Below are 21,034 nucleotides of genomic sequence, written 5' to 3' on the forward strand. Positions count from 1 at the left end.
CATGTGCATCATTACACGGTAGAAAAACTCAGCAGAGACCCCCTGTATGGCATGGAAAATCAGCAGCTTCTACACTAGCAGCAAAAGGGATGCGGGTGGCGCTGTGGGTTAAGCCACAGAGCCTAGGACTTGCCGATCAGAAGGTCGGCGGTTCGAATCCCTGCAACGGGGTGAGCTCCCATTGTTTAGTCCCTGCTCCTGCCAACCTAGCAGTTCGAAAGCACCTCAAAGTGCTAGTAGATAAATAGGTACCGCTCCGGCGGGAAGGTAAACGGCGTTTCCGTGCACTGCTCTGGTTTGCCAGAAGCGGCTTAGTCATGCTGGCCACATGACCCGGAAGCTGTACGCCGGCCAATAAAGCGATATGAGCTCCGCAACCCCAGAGTCGGTCACGACTGGACCTAATGGTCAGGGGTCCAGTAGGGGTCCTTACACTAGCAGCAGGTATTCCTGGCATCAGATGGTGATGGCATGAATGCTCACAGGTCAAGCTGCAAGGAGCTGTTCCAATCAGTCTCCTTGCAGATGGTTCTAACAGCGATCCTCAGTCTCAAAAAGTGTCAAGGGTGGGAATCAGAGAGAAATCCCTTTGGCATATAAGGTATTCATCTATGGATTGTTGGGAAAGAGTCCCAAGTGAAATGTAGATTCCCAAGACATTTCCCCTTCACACGTTTGAGAATGTGCTATCAATAAATGGTATCACTACAAAAGCTGAATTTCCTAAGCCACCACTTGGCAATTCTTCCCTGTTGAGTCAGGGACAGGATGCTAGCGGCCCTTAAATGTTGTTGAACTCCCTGCTCCCATCAGTCCAGCCAGCATTAAGCAAGGGTCAGGGACGGATGGGTGTTGTAGTCCAGCAACATCTGGAGGCCTTGGATGTTTGAGCCCCATTTCCCCCTACCACACACCCACTGCTCACAGCAAGCTTGGAAGAACTTCGACGAGGAGGCGAAAACCATGTCAGTTTCAAGATTTTATTTTACCGTCAGAAAAGGGGAAGCTGATGATTCCAAATCTGTTACTCCAGATCTTTAGATTTACAGACAAAAACGCATCAAATCAATTTAACCAAAAAAAAAAAAAAAACATTCCTGCAAGGGACGGAGTGGGGAAGAGGAGTCGGGGGCAGAGACGTAGCTATGAAAGAGAACCGCGCACACACACGCTTGGTCCCAGTTCTAACACAAGTTTGGGACTCGCAATAGCCCCGCTGAGTTGGGCTGCTGAGCTGGAACGTGCCCACCTGACAAAACAGAGAGCAGGCCCTGCAAGGCCTCCTCTTTCCACGCCAGTGGGGTTTCTACTGGGGGGGGGGGGCAGGGCTGTCCGGGCATCATGAAGGAGAAGCATCTAATCAAGGCAATAATAAATACTGACAGGCCAGGCACATGATTTCAAAGGCAGAACAGATACATAAGGCATTCACTGCTCTCGAATATTTGTCCATAGCAAGCTCTTTTGTTCGGATCAGGTGAGGAGCAGCTGAGCTGGGCCAATCCTTCTTCCAGCCCTGAAACCCAGGGACTGCCCTGGGACTGCGGGGCTTTGCAGCCAGTTTAGGTGTGACAGAACTAAGATGGAGATGACAGTGGCACTCGTAACTTCCACGCCCACCAACAGGCCCCACCTCCCTAGCTGGAAGCAAGCGCTTCTCTGGCCACAGGGAGCCTGTAAGGGGTAGCAGCTTAAGCCCTTGAGACATCAGCCTCAGCAGGGGGATGGTCTGGCCAGAAGATGCAAAATCAGGAGGAGGGAGGGGTATGTGTTGGGGGACAGGACAGGAGCACATATAAAAAGTGTAACAAGGTCGGGGGGGGGGCCCTCCCTGGAGGATGTATGTTACACACATTAAGGCATCATGGTTACAGGAAACCATCACAAATGGAAAGCCGACCCATGTCTCCGGAGGAGAAGGGGCAGGCCATGAACATGATTGAGCCTGGAAACAATTGGGGAGGGACGGGGGGGGGGCAGCAGGCAGTTCCCAGCTCTGAATGGAATCGATTCCTCAGCACCTTGCCCATCACCCAGAGACAGGAGTGCCTCCGAATCCTCTCCCCTGCAGGCAGGAATATTGCTTCCCCTTCAGCACCTGCCTGAAATGTATTCAAAGTGGGTCAGAAGCAGCAGACCTCGTAATCGGGAGGCCAGAGAAAGGAGAGGGAGCACTTCCACCTCTGCGCTTGGGCCAGACAGTGCAGGTTTGGTCAATTTCTTTCAGTGATTCTTGGGAGGAAATATGTGGGGCGCTGGGCCAAAAGGTCTTCCTGATGAGCTTAAGAATGGGGAAGGGGGAAGGGTATCCAATGCCAGCACTTTGGTACAGGGTGGGGGGGTTTTCTACTGTAGCCGCTGTCTGAGCAACTCTCAGGATTTGGCTAGGGAAGGGCTAATCCTTCCACTCCTTCTTGATGTTCAGGTTCCACTCCCAGGAAAGGTGGTCTGTCTTGTCGTCGTCTGTAAATTTGGATCGGATGTTGTAGCTGCCCCGAGCCAGCATGCCCTTGGGGGCTTCCTCCATGGGGGTCAGGAACTCGTAGTCCTCGGCACGTGGCCCGTAGCTCCCAACCATGTAGTCAGTCTTGTCAACTAGAAGGAGAAAAAACACAGACACAATATGTGAACCGGAATATCTGAAATACACCCATGACTCTCCAAAGAGTTTTTGTGGGGAGAGGGAAGAGCCAGCCTTCCAAAGCCACTGGAATCACTCGCTGCTGCCGCCTGCATGGTTGGCATTCAAGCGGAAGCAACACATCCTCTGTATCAGCTCAAACACCAAGTTCCAGTTTTATTGAGGTAATGTTTCAAACTAAAAGTTGACAGAACGCTTCTGAAAAACCATTGTGAAGCCCCCCCCCCTTTTTTTTTGCTCTGTAAAAAGCAAATGAAAGGTATGGGATCCACTGCACATGATCCCCCCCCCCACACTCCTTGACACTTACTTTTTACTCCTTTCCTGAATGTGTGCTGAATATACTTCAACCCCGAAACAATCTCTTTGTGCACCTAAATAGACAGAGAATTCCATCAGCCAACATGCACTTTTCTCTGACACACAAAATCCTAAAGGCCAGAGCAATGTGCTTAGCGAATCGAAGGCTGACCAATATGACAAAAGACCTCACCCGAAAAGAGATTTTTAGCTGGTATTCAACACCTTCCTTCAGCACAAAGCACTGCTTCTTGAAACTCTCCAGGTCACCTGAACAGCAAGGAGAAGGCAGGAATCAAAGACAGGCAAACTTTCCACTGAGAGTTTTAAAGCAAAGAGCAGCAGATTGATTTCTATGTACTATTAGCATATAAAGCCCTTAACAACTTGGGACCAGTTTACCTACGAGATCCCTTTCCTCCACATGTGTCCATTTGATTACTTAGGATTGGCACCACATAATACCCGTTCCTCATTTTTAAGAACTTGATTATTTAGTGTGGCAGCACCTGCCCTTTGGAACTCCCTGCCTATTGAGGTCAAGCAGTTGCCTTCACTGTACTCTTTCAGACAATCCAAAGGAACGTATACTAGGCCATTTTGCAGGCTATTCAGATGGCACTGCAGCACTCAGTAAAATGGCTGGGTTTGCATCGAGTCCTACTGTAGTCTAATATTTCCTTCTTTCCAAAAAGAAAGAAAAAGAGAATTGTGCATTCAGGTCCAGATTGGTTTTCCCTCTGGCAACCTGCTTATTCCAGCTGGCAGCTCTGCTACAACTCTGCAAACTGCACTCTCTCCTAGCCAAAGTCTAGCAGACCTTTCCCAGAATGCAAAGGTGCAGATGTGAAATGAGGCATGTGCCTTTGCTGGGAGACTGCTCTACCACTGGACCGGTAGGCTGTCTGAACAGCGAAATATAAATTTGGCTGCTCTGAAACTAAGACTTAGTCTATCTCATGGATCAATGCTGAGCCCTAAGATGACTTTAACACAAGCCTATTCTGTAATAGGCAAGACGAGCCTTAAACCACATCACAGCAGCAACTGTGCAGGGAAAACTCTCTTCAAATGGCTCTCAGATCTGGCAATGACCTCTTCTCTACAAAACTGGGTGCAAAGCAAATGCTATAGGGCGAAACTCTGTGTAGTAGTAGATGTTTGTATAGGGCTGGCTATCTGCAGTGAGAATGCAATGTACTGAGATTGAAAGATCCTATGGTGAGCCAGACTAGCCTACCTGTACAGGACTGATCATATATTCTGACCTAACCCACTCACCTGTGAGGTCCAACTCCAAGGGTCCAGGAGCAGTAGCGCAGACCAAAGTCAGTTTTGTTACCACCACGTTTGGAGTGCTGGGATCTGAAAGAGAAGTTGAGGCATAAATACCAGAGGGTAAGCAGACCAGCCCTTAAGTGTCTCATTTGATAGCTGCAGGCATGGGCTGCAGAGCAGAGAAGCAAAAAAGCATGGCAAGTATGGATCCACCAATGTACTGCGCAGCAGTCAACAAACCTGCAACCTGGTGAGCCTTTGGGTTGTATCCAATTCAATTCTCCCATTAAGGACCTCTGCCTGTGCAATTGGGCTTGTTCTCCCTCCTTTCTCCCCATGCACCTCCATTCTGGGTTTTCCACCACCACCACCACCACCACCACCTCTGCTGAGCAAATTTGGGGAGAGTGAAGGGTAGTATTATCGTGCAGGCCAAAGTCCTTGTGCTAACAGGTCAACTTCATTGGATACAACCCTTTGTGTCTTCACTTTAAGATAAGTTTACTTAATGTTCTCTTCACAATTGGACTGTACTGAAAGCCACAAGTGGATCCCAAAACTGAGATTAAGAGGAAAGCTTTGTGCCTTTAACTCTTCTGGTTCCCTGGTCCTCATAGTTTCTCACCCCCTACTCACCTACCAGTACTTATTCCCCATCATCTCAGGTGCTCCCAAAAAAGTAATTAGCAGTGTGTGTGTTAGAGAGAGAGACAGAGAGAGAGAGAGAGAGAGAGAGAGAGAGAGAGAGAGAGAGAAGAGAAGGCTTACACAAGTTTACTCCTGACTTAAGTTCTGCTTACAAACCTGTAGAGTTTATTCAAAGTCTAAAGTTCCAGTTTGCAGAGACAATTCCCCCCTCCAAGACCATGGATTTCAGGACTGGGCAACTCCCAAGCTTCTTTCCTCAGGACCTCAGCTCTTGGCTTAGACCAGATGGTTTCCACACCACATCCAAATGGAAGAGGGCCAAATACTTTTGGAGAAGCATGCATGTATGAGAAAGTGGGGCAGGTTTCAGAAGGCCTGCTTCCCTCACACAGTAGGCCCATGTACGTCCTCCAGGGACTCACCGACAGCGATGGCAACATTTCCCAACAGGGCCTCCTTGTACTTGCGTAAACTCTCATCATCCTTGTCCAGTTCCTGAATCTCCTGGATGCTCTTCTGGGCAGGGGGCTTGTAGTTGACAGAGTGCTCGTCCTCTTCATTTTCAGCTGCAATCTGGGCCAGCTGTTCGGGGGTAGGCTCTTGTTCAGCCATTTCTGCAACTATGACCTATGGGGGGGGGGGGGAGAGGAGAGAAGGAAGGGACACAAACAAGCACATTAGCTACGGCAACTTGGCTGGAAACGGCAATGTCTGCAAGGGGAAAACCCTTGCCAAAGCTCAAGGAAATTCCCCAGGTGCTGTAATCCTTTAACTTTCTGAGATTTTTGTCTTTGTGCACAGAATTCCTGAAGGAATTAAAGGAGCAGAGACTGAGGTTCCTAGCTGATATGCTCCCCTCCTCCTCCTCAAAAGAGGCACCACAGGATGTGAACCTTTGCACTTTGCCCCCTGCTGCTGAAGTTAAAGAGCTTCATTGCCAGATAGATGTTCTGTTCCACCTCACTCAGGAGCTGGAAGGAAGGGAATCAACCGAGTGACAAGCTTGCTGCTCCACCCTAGTCTTTATCACTGCATGCTAGCTCCATTAGCCAAATTCTGCCCCATATAAGCCAATGGCCCCCCAACTCACACAGCAGGCAGGCTAGGGTTGGCAGCACCTGCTGCCCGTCTGAAAGAGAAATGAAGCCAACGCTAAACAAAGCCAGCGAAGGTGGCTGCTGCTATTGGCTGGGGTGGGCAGGCAGAGGGAGCAGTCATGGAGTGAGGTGGGGTAAGCTTCCTCCAGGCTCTCTCAGGACAGCGAATAGGAAGCTATTACGGTAACCATGGTTAAAGGAGCCTGCTCTCATTATAAAACCCGGTTCAGACACTCCCAACTCCTCCGCAGGCTACAAAAAGCCCTTTGAAGTTGCAACTCATCCCAGGGGGCTCCCTGGAAAGGTTAGAAATGATCTGAGGTGGTGTTCTCAAGCAACAGGGTTTCAAAGGCCTTGGAATTTTCGTTTTGTGCTGTTGGCAACCAGCAAGCTCGGGCCGCTTGTCTTTTTTAAATAAAAAAAAAATGGTGGTTCAGGGGAAGTAGCTGTTCCGCTGCCACCAATTTTTTTCCTCTTGTGCCTCTCCTCTCCTCGGATTCACTTTGCATAAATATGCAGAGGTCAGAACAAGGGCTAAAATCACGCCAACAGCCACTACGCAGATGCTAAAAGGACCCAATGAGGGGAGAGTGGAGCGCACTTGAAACCTGGAACAAACTCCACACTAACCAAACTGATTAGTTGTGGATGGCCTGTTGCTTCCAAAGTACAATCTCATTTGAATAGCGTGAAGGGGGAGCAAGACCAGGCCCTGAGGAGCTGTGACAAACAATAAGTTGAAGTGAAGCCAGGTCTTTTGTCTCAAAGCATCACAAACGGGAAAAGAGCATCAGGATGCCAGATGAATCCTGCTAAACACTTTAAAAAAACCAAAAACTTTGGCACTTTATTATGAAATTTTATTGGGTAACAAGGCAGAAAACAATATACTCCCCCCCCCCCCAACCCAGTGAGCTTTCAAAGAAAGGTCTTCTCTGCTCATAAAAAGCTGCCTTATAATGCAGCGGACATTGGGCCTATCTAGTTCAGGGCAGCCTACACTGACTGGAAGCAGCTCTGCAGGGTTTTTAAGCCTGCGGTCTTCCCCAGCTCTGCTATGGAGATGAGTCAGGGACTTTTTGCATGTTCTCCACCACTGAGATATGGCTCTCGAGTCTAGCCCAGCCCCCGACTGTGCTCTGGGGTCTAAAGTTTGTGTACCTCCAAATTTCAGGACCAGACACCTGGCTGTAGGAACTGCCTCAACAGCAGCAGTATTTGCTACTTAGTCCTCTTTGAGTGAAGCACCCGATCTTGCCTGCACCTGCAGGATTTGGATGAAGCAGCAAATCTCAAACTGAACAAAAGTATGCCAAAGTCAATCAAAACTGTACAGTACAGTCGTACCTTGGATCCCAAACGCCTTGGTACTCGGACGTTTTGGCTACCGAACACTGCAAACCCGGAAATGAGTGTTCCGGTTTGCGAATGTTCATTGGAACCCAAACGTCTGGTGTGGCTTCCACTTGGCTGCAGGAGCTTCCTGCAGCCAAACAGAAGTCGCGCTTTGGTTTCCAAGATTTTGGAAGTCGAACGGACTTCCAGAACAGATTTTGTTCGACTTCCAAGGTACAACTGTATTTCAATTTTCAGGAAGCTTTCTCTGCCCTTGTATTTGATGGAGAACAAATGAAAACGGGGACAGAAATGTTTTGTCACTAATTATTCAATCAGGTAACAGACAGCAGTTCTGGAAGGGATTTGTTCATGTGGCTTACAATGTATTGAAGTTTTATGATGTCGTAATACGATGTCATAATTTTTCTAACCTTGGCAACAAGCAGTGTTAGAAACTAAAATATATAAGCTAGGTGCCATACGGCTCCTTAAACCAAGGTTACAGTTGCCAAAACGGAATGTCTAGTTGACATTTTTTGGGCAAGACGGCTCTAAAGTCTTATTTTTCAAACGACAGATGGACTGTGATTGATTATTAGTTAAACATCTGGCTAGTTCAGATTACATTCTTGAGCTAGGTTAGGAGCTTTGAGAACTTACAAGAAGAAAAGCTACTTTATTTAGAGACAGTCCAGATATATATTGGCGTATTCCTACCTCTTTTTCTTAATGGTGACGTGGACCATTCATAACATATGAACATTATTCACAACTGTGAGCAGGGTAAGTGAAGACAATCTACAACAAATTAACTATAATGTTGGTCACTGCTCCTGTTCACGTTATAGAGAAAACATTTCGGTTCCTGAAATTCATTCTGATTGTGCAGATAAAATATAACTAATAGAATTGTACAGGATGGGGTATTAGTATGTGAAAACAGTCAAGATCCAAGGATCCCCAGGCGTGCACCTCCAGATGGTGATGTCAAGCGCCATCCTGTCACTTAGGCATCTTCACTTGGTTGCAAGTGGCCGACAATCAGATGCAAAATGCACCTGGCAAATTTTGTACAATGGCCACAAGTCTCCTTGCTTATCCTGCTGAAACAGATATTAACACAGCTACCTCTCTAGAAAATGAAGCTTATGGGTTGTTGTTGTTTTTAACAATTAAGAGTAGAAATGCCAGGATTTCAATCAACTAACAAGGACTCAGCACAGCTGGAACAACTTTTTATTGGAAGGAAGAACTCCACAAAGATGGCTCAATGTGCAAAACTGTATCCTCTATCAACTGGGAAAGTACAACACATCACATAGGATGATCTGTGGCTTCCATCCGCAAGCATGCACAACTCTCAAAGGGGAAGGCAGACGTGGAAGGAACACTCCAAAGGGCAAACTGCATCCATCAGAAAACTCAACTATATTTGTAACATAGGCTACTTCTGCACCAGACATATAAAGTATGATTACACCACCTTAACATTTGGTCCTTCCTACAAAGGTCTCTGGGAACTACAGTTTGTTTAGGATGCTGAGAGCTGCTTTCTTCCTTTGCAGAGGTATAATACTCACAACTCCCTGGGAAGAGGGACTGGCTGTTAAACCACGCTGGGAATTGTAACTCTGGTTCCCAGGATTCTTTGGAAGAAGCCATATAAAAGATGTTTAGTATGGTGCAGATGTGGCCTCCGTGACTATAGGTCTTCAGTATAAAGAAACGCTTGCTTCTCCATAGCAAGTTTCTTCGATTTAAGCTTCTTTCAAAGAGACTGATGTGGTTGTTCTACCTAAGTACTTGAAAAGGCGCAAGTACTGATTTAGGGAGGCTAGGTATTACATGGACACAAACAAGTGCTCCAGACTTCTCATAAACACTGACATTTGCTGAGATACATGTGTCGTGAAAGGGCAGGGCTTCAATCTTGTTACTAGAGCAGTGTTAACTACTACTACGATTTAAAGTTGACTGAACAAACACACTGACCCCTCACCTTTCACAGGGGAGGGAGAGAGAGAGTCAAAAGGCAGAGATTTCCAAGATACCAGGCAGCCAATACAAACAGCCTTCTTCATAAATATTCAGTAGCAAGGCACTGGCCAACACGTTCCTAAGCCAAGACAACTATGTTGAAATGAGCAACTAGGTATGCCCCACTTCAGAAGCTGTGTTAGAAACTCAGATATATAAGCTAGGCACCAAGTGGCTCCTTAAACCAAGGTTACAAAATGCACCCGGAGCCTGTCTAATTTTGAACACTGTTCATAATAACCAAGGCTAAGGAATGGGAAATGACCTGGGGCAGTTACCTTCCAGAGGAGGAACACCAACCCAAATTGCCCCTGTCCCTCCTTGCATCATAGAACTGCAAAACATACTTCAAAAAAATTCCAGGAACTGAGGGAGACCTTCCTTGGAATAAAAGGTGTAGGTAAAACTACAGTGGTACCTCAGGTTACATACACTTCAGGTTACATATGCTTCAGGTTACAGACTCCGCTAACCCAGAAATATTACCTCGGGTTAAGAACTTTGCTTCAAGATGAGAACAGAAATCGTGCAGCAACGGGAGGCCCCATTAACTAAAGTGGTGCTTCGGGTTAAGAAGAGTTTCAGGTTAATAACAGACCTCCAGAACGAATTAAGTTCTTAACCTGAGGTGGTACCACTGTATACCGGGGAAGGGCAGTTGTCTGCCCCCGCCTTGGGAGTTGTTTTCTTGTGTGCACACAGGGTCCTCAAGCGAGCAGCAGCATTTTCCTCGCTCCAGCTGGAGTGCCCCTTTAAGGCACAGAGGCTCGCTGTCAGGACTGGAAGTATAAAATGAGGCAGCCCTGCCCTACCACTGGAAAGCAGAAATGCCCCTCCCCTTCCAATCAGGAAGCTGGCTTGCTCCCCAAGGGTGTGACCACATGCCTTAGACGTTACTGAAGAGCTGCTGCCACTGGCACAGCTTAGCTGCTTTCCTATGTGGGTTAGGCCCACTTACAGGCTTCTGCCTACATCCCACTTATTTTCCCCTAAAGGCAGCCAAGAAGCAATCTATGGGGGGGGGGGGAGAGAGACTATCAGAAGTACCTATTATACCACCCACGCTAGCATCATGCAGTCCCATGTTATGCTGCTAGGCTCACTGTTATCCCTGCTTCCACCCGAACCCCGTTAAAAGCAGCTACTAGGATTCATGTGGAGTCTCATGAAAAATTCCCTGCCATACACAAACATAGCCACACACCACCTCCAATCCTGGAACCGACATCCACATTACGAGTATTGCTGCAGAGTGAGAACCTCGCCATCTTTTATGCACCCCAGAAAACTAAGTGAGGTACATAGCAATAGCAGCAATTATGAAATACAGGGATCGGGGCAATACACACAGAAGTAACCTTGTTAATAAACCCACAAGCCTACAAAAAAATGTTAATAGCGTGTGGGTGTCTTCCCTCCTCTGGCAGTCCAAGGGGCTTTTGTGATGGGCACAGAAGAGGGATGTTGTGACTCTCCCATTCACTTGCCTGCATGCAGTTCCTTGTTGCCTATGACTACCCAATTAATGCAAGGCTGCACTACAGAAAAGAGTCAGGCGGACAATGGGTCCACTTGGAGAGAGACACCATCGAAAACATCCCCACAACAGCATACCCATTTCTCCAAAACAAACTGAAGAAAATCCCCATGACACAGGTTCACCCAGAAAAAAAAAGTAGGCAAACTATCCCAGTCCCCCTTAACCCCCCTGGCCCATCACCCACATATTACAACACGCAGCACAAAACCTCCAGATAAAAACCTGGCACTGTCTAAAAGACTTCTATGAAAACGACAAATCCATACCAAAACAAGAAATACAAGCCAAACTAGGGGACACAGAAATACCTTGGCTACCACACCATCAACTACATGCCTTCTTAAACAATCCAGCAGTAAAATCAGCAGCGACTAGGCCCTTGATCACCTTCGAAAACCTTCTCCTGGCAGCAGAGGGACATGGCAAAGGGATGGTATCCACAATATACAAAATACTGCTCCAAAATCCCACAAACTCCCTTAACGCAATCAAAGAGCAATGGGAGCACGACATAGGCTATGAAATTAACTCCACCCAATAGACTAGAATGTGGTCTAAACCTCCCTTTAAATCCGTACCAGCCAAAAGAAGAGAACTCACTCTGAAACTCACCTACAGGTGGTACTTAACACCACGGAAACTGGCGCTGATATGCCCAGGAACCTCACCAAGATGTTGGAGAGGTTGCACCTCCACAGGCACATACCTCCACATGTGGTGGGAATGCCCTAAAATCCAACCCTTCTGGAAAGCAGTCCTACAAGAGATATGCATAATAACTAAACAGATATTAGAACGCACCCCAGAACTGGCACTACTGAACATCTTCCAAGATCATAATGGCGACTCACATACAGAGCTTATATCCCACCTACTCTCAGCAGCCCCATAGCCAGTCACTGGAGAGACCTGTCAGGAGTAAACATGGACCAATGGTATCAAATTGTATGAGAAAAGGCCTTACTAGAAAAGCTAACTGAAAAACTGAAACTGACACAGGGACAAATAGAAGAGGATGCCTTCACCCCAGTATGGCTCCCATTTATCACATACACAGCCTAACAAGACAAGAAGAACCCACTGACAGAATACGAATCAATCTGGCTTACCCGACTCAACAAGCCTTCTCCCCACCTCACAAATGCAAACAAACCCCACTGCAGCCAACCATAGCCACTAACCACACCCTGCCCCCCAATACCTCTCACTACCAAGGAAATGTAATAAACAAATAGAAAGAGAACCTACCCAGTTGACGCTGACACAAAACCCCACACGTACACTATATAAAAGAATATAAGCCTCACCACACCACCCCTCTTCTTCCCCAACCTTATACTGTACTCAACACAATTGTCTCACAATAAATGTAACTGATTTGTAAGAAAGGCAAATCTTTAATAAAAATAAATTTAAATGGGAGGGGGGAAAGAAAAGAGTCGGACAGGAGCTGTCAGAACTGGATTGCATGATTCACCATTCACAAAGCAGTGCAAGCCCAGCAGCGGCACAGAATATGAGGACACTTTGCCACCCCTGTCTCCCTGCCCCAGGCCAGAACGTTAATCCTCTAAAGACTTCTGTCAATATGAGGCTGGAAAGCCATTTCAACTGCCAGGACTTCCAGGGAAGGCAGACACCACAGCCTGGCCCCACCACACACAAGGGACTATGCAGTCCTAGAAAGCAGACTTTGCTACCAGTACATGTAGATTTGCTGCAGGCGAAGGGGCCATGCAATTGTAGTATAACAGAGAAGGCTTTGAGGGGGGAGGGCAAGCTCATAGGCCCTTGTCAGGGTGCAGCTTCCCTTCATATCAGGTCACAAAATCCCTGCCTGCATTAAGAGGAGTCGCTTCCAATCAAAGAGGAAGGCCACTTTCTAACCAGCCTCTTAAGCCCCTTCCGTGGAGGAAGAGAGCAGTTTTCTTAGGGTCAGCAGGATAAAGACTGCCTAGAGGGAACAAAGGCCCTTTATCGCCATTTCCAGGTGGCAGTCAAAGCAACACCAGCAGATTTGCTTTTAATCATGCTCTCAGGCCCTCTGCTCATGAAATCTGCCACAATGGCTGTGCCCAATACCAGAAATAGCCATTCAAGTTACACTTTCCAGTTTTTCCAAGCACAGCAGAGGGGAACAGTGGCACAAACTCTTGCAAGATTGGCGCCACAGTATCTTAAGCAGCAGAGAGAACGAATTTTGGGTGGGTGGGGGAGACTCCCATGGAAATCATGCAGCGTTGTTCAAAATCACAGTAAAGTAACTTGTGCTCCAAAGGACTGCCAGGGTTTGGCTGGTACAGCAAGGCCAAGAGTTTTGTACTATTCTAAAACAGGACTAGGGAACCTGTGGTCCTCAAGACATTGGTGGACAACAACTCCCATCACGTTTAACCACTGAGCATGCTGCCTGGGGCTAATGGGTGTTGGCATCCAACAAGACTTGAAGGACCATCAATTCCTCACTACTGCTTTATGGTGCCATGACGCCTTTTGATTCCAGCAAATAGCTAGGTGCAAGTCACATGAGCGAAAAGCCACATACATAAACTGAAATGCGAGCATCTATGTTTAACTACAGCAAGCTTTGTTTAGCTTCCCCTGTATTCACCTTGTCTATACTACTAGATCTTTCCATTATCAAACCACAGAATCATATGCAACAAGCTTAGTATTAGAACCTTTTGTACAACCTTAAATCTCATACAGCAGAGAGCATGGGCAGGGCGATGCCTGTAAGCTTGCAGATACATGCAAATCATGGAATTTGGCATGAAAGCAAAAGCCAAAATGAATTCATTAGTGTTTAAAGCACGAAAAGGTTTTGCTTTTGCTTAAACACAGATTAAACAAACTCAGTTACCCCTCTTGTTGGGTATTCCATTCCACCCATAATGGGTGTTCCATTATGACTGTTAAATCATATCAGCACATTAAAAATGTTAAGGATCACCAACAGACCACAATAATATTTAGATACATTGGAACAATTTGTTCATACATGCATGCATAGCCTACACTAGACCATGTAGTGCTAACAGAGTTTAGGTCAAAGTTATGAGTGCATCATTTCAAAATTAGTTCATGTTTTCCACATGAACTACATACACTTATTTTTGGAAAATTATTCTATGCCATCTAGAAGGAACAGGAAATTAAAGACGAAAAGAGCAAAAAAAAGAAGGGGGGGTTATTTTAACGCTATATTTGTGTCCTATCTGAACTGGAAAGTGTGCAAACCTAGGAAGAGAAGATGGGTGAGGAAAAGGGGAATTAACTAGCACTGCAGCTTCAAGGACTATTTAGAACACTTCCCGTACTAATATAGAACTGACAAATTATCTAGGAACTGGAGCACCTCTAGACCTAAATATAGCTCTAGAGCAAGCTGGCATCCTCAAGCACCTGAATTTGAGAGCCACTATCATGTTGACATGATTAACTCAGAGGGGTATAATAATCTGAGCCAATTTTGCATCTGAAGATTTCAGGCAACACCTAAAAGTATCTGAGATTAAAACAGCCAATTAGTAACACAGAAAAGCTTGCCTGCCCTCAAGTGATTAGGGTACTTAACTACATCTGTACGGTCCAATTCCCAATTGCTCTCACAGCAAATGGCTCTATATATTCTCTGCAGCATTAAAATGACCATCTCATTCCTTGGTCAGCACAGACTGACCAATACAACACTGGCTATATCAATCTGTTACATGCCACCCACTCGTCAGACAATGGGTCAATACAATGGTTCAGGGAGGGGAAACCCGCTTCACACACACTTTCATTCATGGGATAAAATCACTATACTGTACAGAGGAAAGTAAATGTGTAAGCAATCTTTAGTATGAAAGGGTCAAAACTAATGCATTGGGCTCTATTATACAGCTAACATCTTTCAGGAGCAGCAGGGCAGCTTGTTTGCAACTGCCCAGCCGTACTGCTTGCCGGCACTGCTCCCAGTTTCTTTTACTGACAGACCCTCACTACTCATCCAGCCTTTTCACCCTTTGGAGGTTTCTAAAGGGAAGAAGGGGGGCCCAGAGAAGCAAAGATTCAAGGTCTTCCAAGAAAGCACAATCCACATCATTAATCAGGCTGCCAGACAGACAGAGGAACATTCAGCACTGCAGGGAAGACACAGGGTTTTGCCACCAGGGAAATTTGCTGCTGATGAGAGGCGAGAACAGAAGCTCCTCACACGAATGGTCCCCAAGGCTGAGCCACTAATTCACTTTGGCAGAAGGTTCCATCTGAACGAACTGGAGATCCCATTAGCCTTAGAGCTAATGCACTCTGCTGCAGTGAGGGAGAAAGGGATCAGTGGGGAGTTTGGATTTATCCTTTTTACATGCACAATTGAGCCAGGAGATGCAGGAAGCCATTGATTGCCAGATCATGTAACTCTTGCTGGTTTTGACCACATCTGTTAACATTTTGTACAGAATTGAAAAGACTTTGTTGCTAAAACATTCGCAGCCTTTAAATCCTGATACAGAACTCTTTCACAAACTAGCATTTCATAACCTCCAAGCATTGGTTAGCTTTGCTTGAGTGCTCTGAAGTTCTCATACTGGTGGAGAATTAGGCACATTTACGCGTTGTGCAACGTTCATTTGCCACGATGTGTTAGCTGATAGTACAAGTTTGCTAAGCTGCAGCATACACAAGCACTCACCATGGAAACAGAGTAGCAAATATTGACCAGAGTAAAGGCATGACAGGAGTTCTGGCTTTTACTGGTACTGCTACAGTGCCAACCTAAAACATTAGGAAGCCCAAAGCCAGTAGATCACTGGTGCTGAAAGGTCAGAGTTGTGTGTTAGATGAGCTCTGAATGCTGGAACTGAGAAAGTGAAGACCAAGCTGGCAGGACCCCTTACAGAATAGCGCCACAAGATTGGCAAAGCAGCTGAAGCAATCCAGTGTAAAGTAGGTAGATAGACTGGATAACTTGTAGCACACTGGCAGCTAGATCACTTATCAAAGATCCACTAATCACTGCTTGACTGTAGTCACTGAAATCCTTAATTACAATTCCTTTATTTCACCCACAGCCTGCCGATAAGAGAAAAAAAACCCCATACATTCCCTAAAGCAGAAGAGAGTCATCTTCCTTGCTGAGTTTTTTTCATACAGAATGGCTACATCAAGGATAAAGCTTCTGCTTCCAGCATATTCCTGATGTGGTTCACTGAGCATCAAGACTGACCAGATTTCAGTCCCCCGGGACTCTCTGACCCAGGGGCCAATCTTGGCATTCTGGACTTCCCCATTTGGACAGTGAGGCCACCTTGGGCAAGCCACTCTTATGTACCTTACCCCACATGAGTAGGGACAGGGCTTAGCCAAAAGGGTGAGGTCTTGTCATAGTCTGCTTAAGCAGCTTCCGAAGTGCCCAACAACCCGCTGGTTGTCAGGAATCGGAAGCCCTGCACAAAGCAGGATCATCTTCCAACATTGGTTTGCAGTGAAATAAGCTGCTGAAATGAAGTGGGAAGGGAACCTTGCTTTTCGCATCACCTTTCTGCCTGCTAGTTCTCCGGACATCATTTGTGACTGTGAAATGTGGCCTGTAGAGCCAAAAAGGTGCCCACCCTAAACCAAATCTTGGCTGATTAGTTGCAGCCTATAAGAGGAAGCCTACTGTGCAACCAGGCTGATTCAGGAAATGTAGCTAAGATTTAGTGCACTCTCAGAAAGGATGCAGACAAAATACATGTTGCATCTAAGCCATTACAGACATAGAATTACTGTTAGAAGGAATATTGTTTTACAGCCTTTTTGTAATTTATATTCTTATAACTGTTTGCAGGACTGAGAAGTTGGCACTAGATTTACACACACACCTTACAGATAAGGTATGACTAACTTGTGCAGATAACATTGTGTCTCCCACTCTCAACACCTCTGTTACTAGTGGACGCTTAGACAACAGAACACTCCGTAACAACAGAGTCCAGGTCTGTGGGTGCCCATCCAGCATCTCTTGGTCTTTCCAGAAGACTGCTAGAAGAATAGATCAGCCATTTTACCCCGAAAACATTTTATCAGTGTCATTAATCCAATGTCAAAAAGTGATACAGCCCTACCTATGGCAACAAAGCCCTACAAATGTATAGTGGTCAAATTAGTCCTCTGCATCCAGTGACTTTTAGCCACAAATATGATCATGCCGCCATAAATACGTACCCTATTATCAATCACATTTTGCTATGGAATTAACATTAGCTGCATAGCATGCTGTTGGTCCATAGGATATGCATTTCATCCACATCTCAATGTGAAGGTAATTAGTCCCAATGTTTCAATCCAGCCCCTTTGTAAGGTTCTATAAGCAGAGCCAACATGAAGTATATACCATGGAGAGAACAGGCTCAAATAAAGGTTTTGTTAATAAAACAGTTTGAGTAGTGACCTTTTTTAGTGATTGCGATATGAACGATCACCCACACCAGGGCTTAATATAAAAAGGAGAGATGCTCTTCAAGCCTGTAGAGTGTTCACATTAAGACTGCTGAGCTAGAACTCCCATCAGCCCTAAGCAGCATGGTCAGAGGTGACAGGAGTCCAACAACACCTGGATAGCACCACACTGGCTTCCTCTGTGCTAAACCTAGAAACAGAAATATATCAACTCAGTCATGGATGAAATGGTACTCTCTGTACAACACTGAGTCCCCCTTACTTCAGGGGGGAAACCAGTGTCAAAATGCCAAGTTTTAGCTCAAATAAAGCCCTGAGCCATACTCAAGCTCACCCATACTCTCTCATACAGCAACTTTCTCAAAGGCCTTGTGTGAAATTTCATGTCATGAGACACCAAGCAGGCACTTAGAAAAATAACGTTAACACACACTTGCTGCAGGCTTGACTTGAAGGAAATTGCTGAGGAAAAAATAAAGCTCCTATGGAGGAAAGACCAGGAAGTTGTGAAGGCCAGGACGCCTACCCAAGCAGCTATAGAGCAGGTAGAGATACACTTTACGTCTATTCCAACAAAACAGACAAAGAAACAAAAGCAGTTTATAATGGGAACTGGTCACTTATTATAAAGGAAGGCAGGAACAAGAAATCTGGGTATGAACAGAGTAAAAAAAGATCCAGGATTAGCCAGCAGAAAGGGAAGTTTATTCCCTCCCGCACCCTATGCCAGCAGGTGCCTACATGGCAGCACTAACAGGCACGGGAGACTATTAAGCGATGGAGATATTTAACTTGATCTAAGTAATAACAGAATAAGGAGGAGACGAAGTTAGCTGCGGAGCTCAATGGACGGCACCCCAACCGAGATATTAAAGGGAGCGCGCAGAGGTCGCCCATTCATAACGCAAACCGGCCCTGCGGGGTGCGACTCCCACTAGGGCGGAAGGGAAACCAAAAAACCACCCCGGAGAGGCGACGGAGAGCGGCGGGCGACCATCATCGCCAAAGCGAAGGAGGGTGGGGTGGAGAAGCCGGATGGGGCGGGGGGGAAATTCGGGAGAAAAGGAGGCTCCCAGGCACTGCAGCAGCAGCCCGTCAAAAACCCGAGAAGTCCCGACCTCAGCCGCAGCCCCCTTGCCCAGTGCCGGCCTCTACCTTGCGCCGGTGCCGCTGCTCCTGCTATTTCTGCCGCCACCGGTGACAAACGCCGCCCGCCACCGCCCAGATCCACCCCGCGCGCGCGCCCCCGCCCCCACACTTCCGCGATGCTCCCTTGGCGTCACTTCCTTCCACCGGCAGGCAGGCTATCCCGGCTGCCACCCGCCCTCCGCGGAGACGTCACGTCCGCTGAGCGGGCCGCGCATTGGCTTCTAAAGCGGAGGCGGGAAAAGGGAGCCGAGCCCGATCATAGAGAGCGCCCCAACTCCTAGAGTATCTATATATAGAGAGATAGGGAGACGGGAAAAGAGGGCGGGGGGAAATTCACCTTTTCCCCGCCCGGCGGCCATCTTGGGGTTGGGATGGCGGACTTTTGTCTCCTGGGCGCCGGGCGGATGACGCTCTTCCATTGTGTGGAGAGAAGGAAGTCGAGGCTTTAGGGTCCGAGGCCTTTTCTTCCAGCGCTGGAGGAAGGCAGAGGAGGAGGAGGAGGAAGGGGACGGTGGCGAGGAGACTGTGAGCGGAAGGCTCCCCTCCTCTTCACTGCCATCAGGTTTTTGCAGCAGCGGCAAACGTTGAGAGTTCCCTCATCCACACCACGTTAAGTGACCATCGCACCCTTCCATTGTTCCTCCTATACATTTACAGCTAACAGGAATTGTTTCTGCCACCTCCCCACAGCCTGGCTTTTAAATGTTATGCCCGTATTGCCCCCACTCCATTCCTTCCCCCGTCCTTGTTTGGCGAGCCTCGCTTCCTCATAAACGTAAGTATACTTAGGATTTTAGCGGTAAACACAGGGCATCTCAGCAGAGGATTACTTCTCACCGCCATCAAATAAAAACTTTAAATTGTTTCACGCGGAGTTGACGTGCAAGAAGACGATACACGGATGTGGAAATGCCGTTCAGCTTTTTGGGTAAACACATAAGAGCGGACCACTGAACAGTTAGGAACTATTAGGCGTAAGCTTTCTTACGCTTTCTTAAATACAGCCTGCGTTTATGAAGGCATGATCCATTCCAGCGAGTGTTGGGCACAAATAGAGAACACAGATAACTGCTGCCCGATTAAACTATGCCAATAGATTTTTATTAATTTGCACTACATGAACTGTGTGCCCATAAACAAGTCCAAATCAGGCAATAGCCCGCCACCTCATTAAATTTGTTTTTCAAGGAACAACAAACTTAATCCCTATGGGGGATTAATACTGTAATCCTAACAAACAAAATGCAGTTCTTGCAACTACTAAAACGTAGTGTAGCATGGTGGTGTTCTATAGATGTTTAGCTGCAACTTTAAAATGTACCTGGAAAGGGCAGTAACTCTTTGCTAAGTATGCACATGTGCAGCACGTATTAAAACAATTGTTAAGTACCGTATATTCCCTATTAATTCTGTAGTGTGGGGCTTTCCTCCATTGCCCTTCAGCATATTGCTAAACAGAACCAAAATGGAGTTAAGGGTTAAGAATCTCAAAAAAGCTGGTACTATTCTGAAATGAGAAACTAGTCTTTTATAAAATGAATATCAGTTTAAGCAAAGGCTCTACTATACATACACAACAGTCCCCATTAAATGGGATGCAGAGAACTGATGTATTTGTATATTAAGTTTTTTAAATATATATATATATAGCCTCGATGCAATTGAGCATTAATGTTCTAGGCAGGGTATAATTTCAACTAGCTATGAATACAAAACAGAATGCACACAAGTATCTGGAAATAAGTTGAAAACTTGTTCTTAAAAATATAATTAACACAACCTTCTATGACTATCTGAATTTTATACAGAAAAGTTATTTTTCCTCATTACTTTAAAACGGGAATGGCTAACTATGACTACTAGTCATGTTGGCTCTGGTTAGATAAAGAGCTGGGAGTTCAAAATCGGGAAGGTTACTATTCCCATACCCCCTTCCAGTCATATTTTCTACACCAGTGAATCACCGCATCCATCATCACCGCATGCCTTAACTTAGCCAATGCCAAGTTTTCCCAACTGAAATTTTCACCCAGTATTTAGTATCATAATAGGTATTTATGGAGATTAGTTTGATCTTGACAATTCGTTGCACATAATTAGTGACAGATCACAATGTCTAGCAAGTATCTACACTTCTTGTATGCAAAGCTTTCCCCTTTTGGTTTTGTTAAATGTTTTTCCTTAAATAGAAATGCAATGATCAAAGATACTTCTGTAATTTCGGTACTGTTTCAGATTGATGCGTTCCTACTCTCACCTCCAGCATTAGGAAGCTGTGGTGCTGAAGTGAAAGTGTACCAAAAAACATGAAGACACAGATTCTTTCATATCCGAAGCTGATAACTGGTGGGGAGAGAGAAACCTGTATCCTTGGGTGGTGGCACTGGTACAATGTCTATGAATGGCTTGAGGTTAATGCCCACCAAACATAGAAGATAAAGATCCCCTTCACCCCACCACAATATTACAATATGTACTCTGCCTTCCGATCTCACAAGACCTGGAAATGACTACAGTATATTATAACCCACTATATCAGCAGTAGTGAAAAAAGACCATAATAAATGCCACCAAACAGAT

At 46.1% G+C, this 21,034-nt stretch overlaps 1 protein-coding gene and 2 long non-coding RNA genes across 3 annotated transcripts; 2 read left to right on the forward strand and 1 right to left on the reverse strand.

Moving 5' to 3' along the window:
- Positions 1-966: 966 nt before the first annotated feature.
- ARHGDIA (Rho GDP dissociation inhibitor alpha) lies at positions 967-18,591 on the reverse strand. Its single transcript, XM_080994092.1, has 6 exons — positions 18,461-18,591; positions 5,290-5,494; positions 4,223-4,306; positions 3,135-3,211; positions 2,952-3,015; positions 967-2,595 (listed from the first exon to the last, which is right to left on the reverse strand). Exons 2-6 carry the CDS (start codon positions 5,477-5,479, stop codon positions 2,396-2,398), a joined length of 615 nt encoding a protein of 204 aa, XP_080850218.1. The 5' UTR covers positions 5,480-5,494; positions 18,461-18,591; the 3' UTR covers positions 967-2,395.
- On the forward strand, positions 5,959-9,699 carry LOC308470740. The gene is made up of 2 exons (XR_013982618.1): positions 5,959-8,085; positions 8,480-9,699. It is a non-coding gene; the product is annotated as an uncharacterized lncRNA (long non-coding RNA).
- A 95-nt stretch (positions 18,592-18,686) lies between the features above and the next one.
- Positions 18,687-21,033, forward strand: LOC308470693. Its single transcript, XR_013982563.1, has 2 exons — positions 18,687-19,229; positions 20,690-21,033. It is a non-coding gene; the product is annotated as an uncharacterized lncRNA (long non-coding RNA).
- The last annotated feature ends 1 nt before the right edge of the window (position 21,034 follows it).

The sequence above is a fragment of the Podarcis pityusensis genome, assembly GCF_964106645.2.
Source record: "Podarcis pityusensis genome assembly, chromosome: 2".
In the NCBI taxonomy this organism is placed as follows: domain Eukaryota; kingdom Metazoa; phylum Chordata; class Lepidosauria; order Squamata; family Lacertidae; genus Podarcis; species Podarcis pityusensis.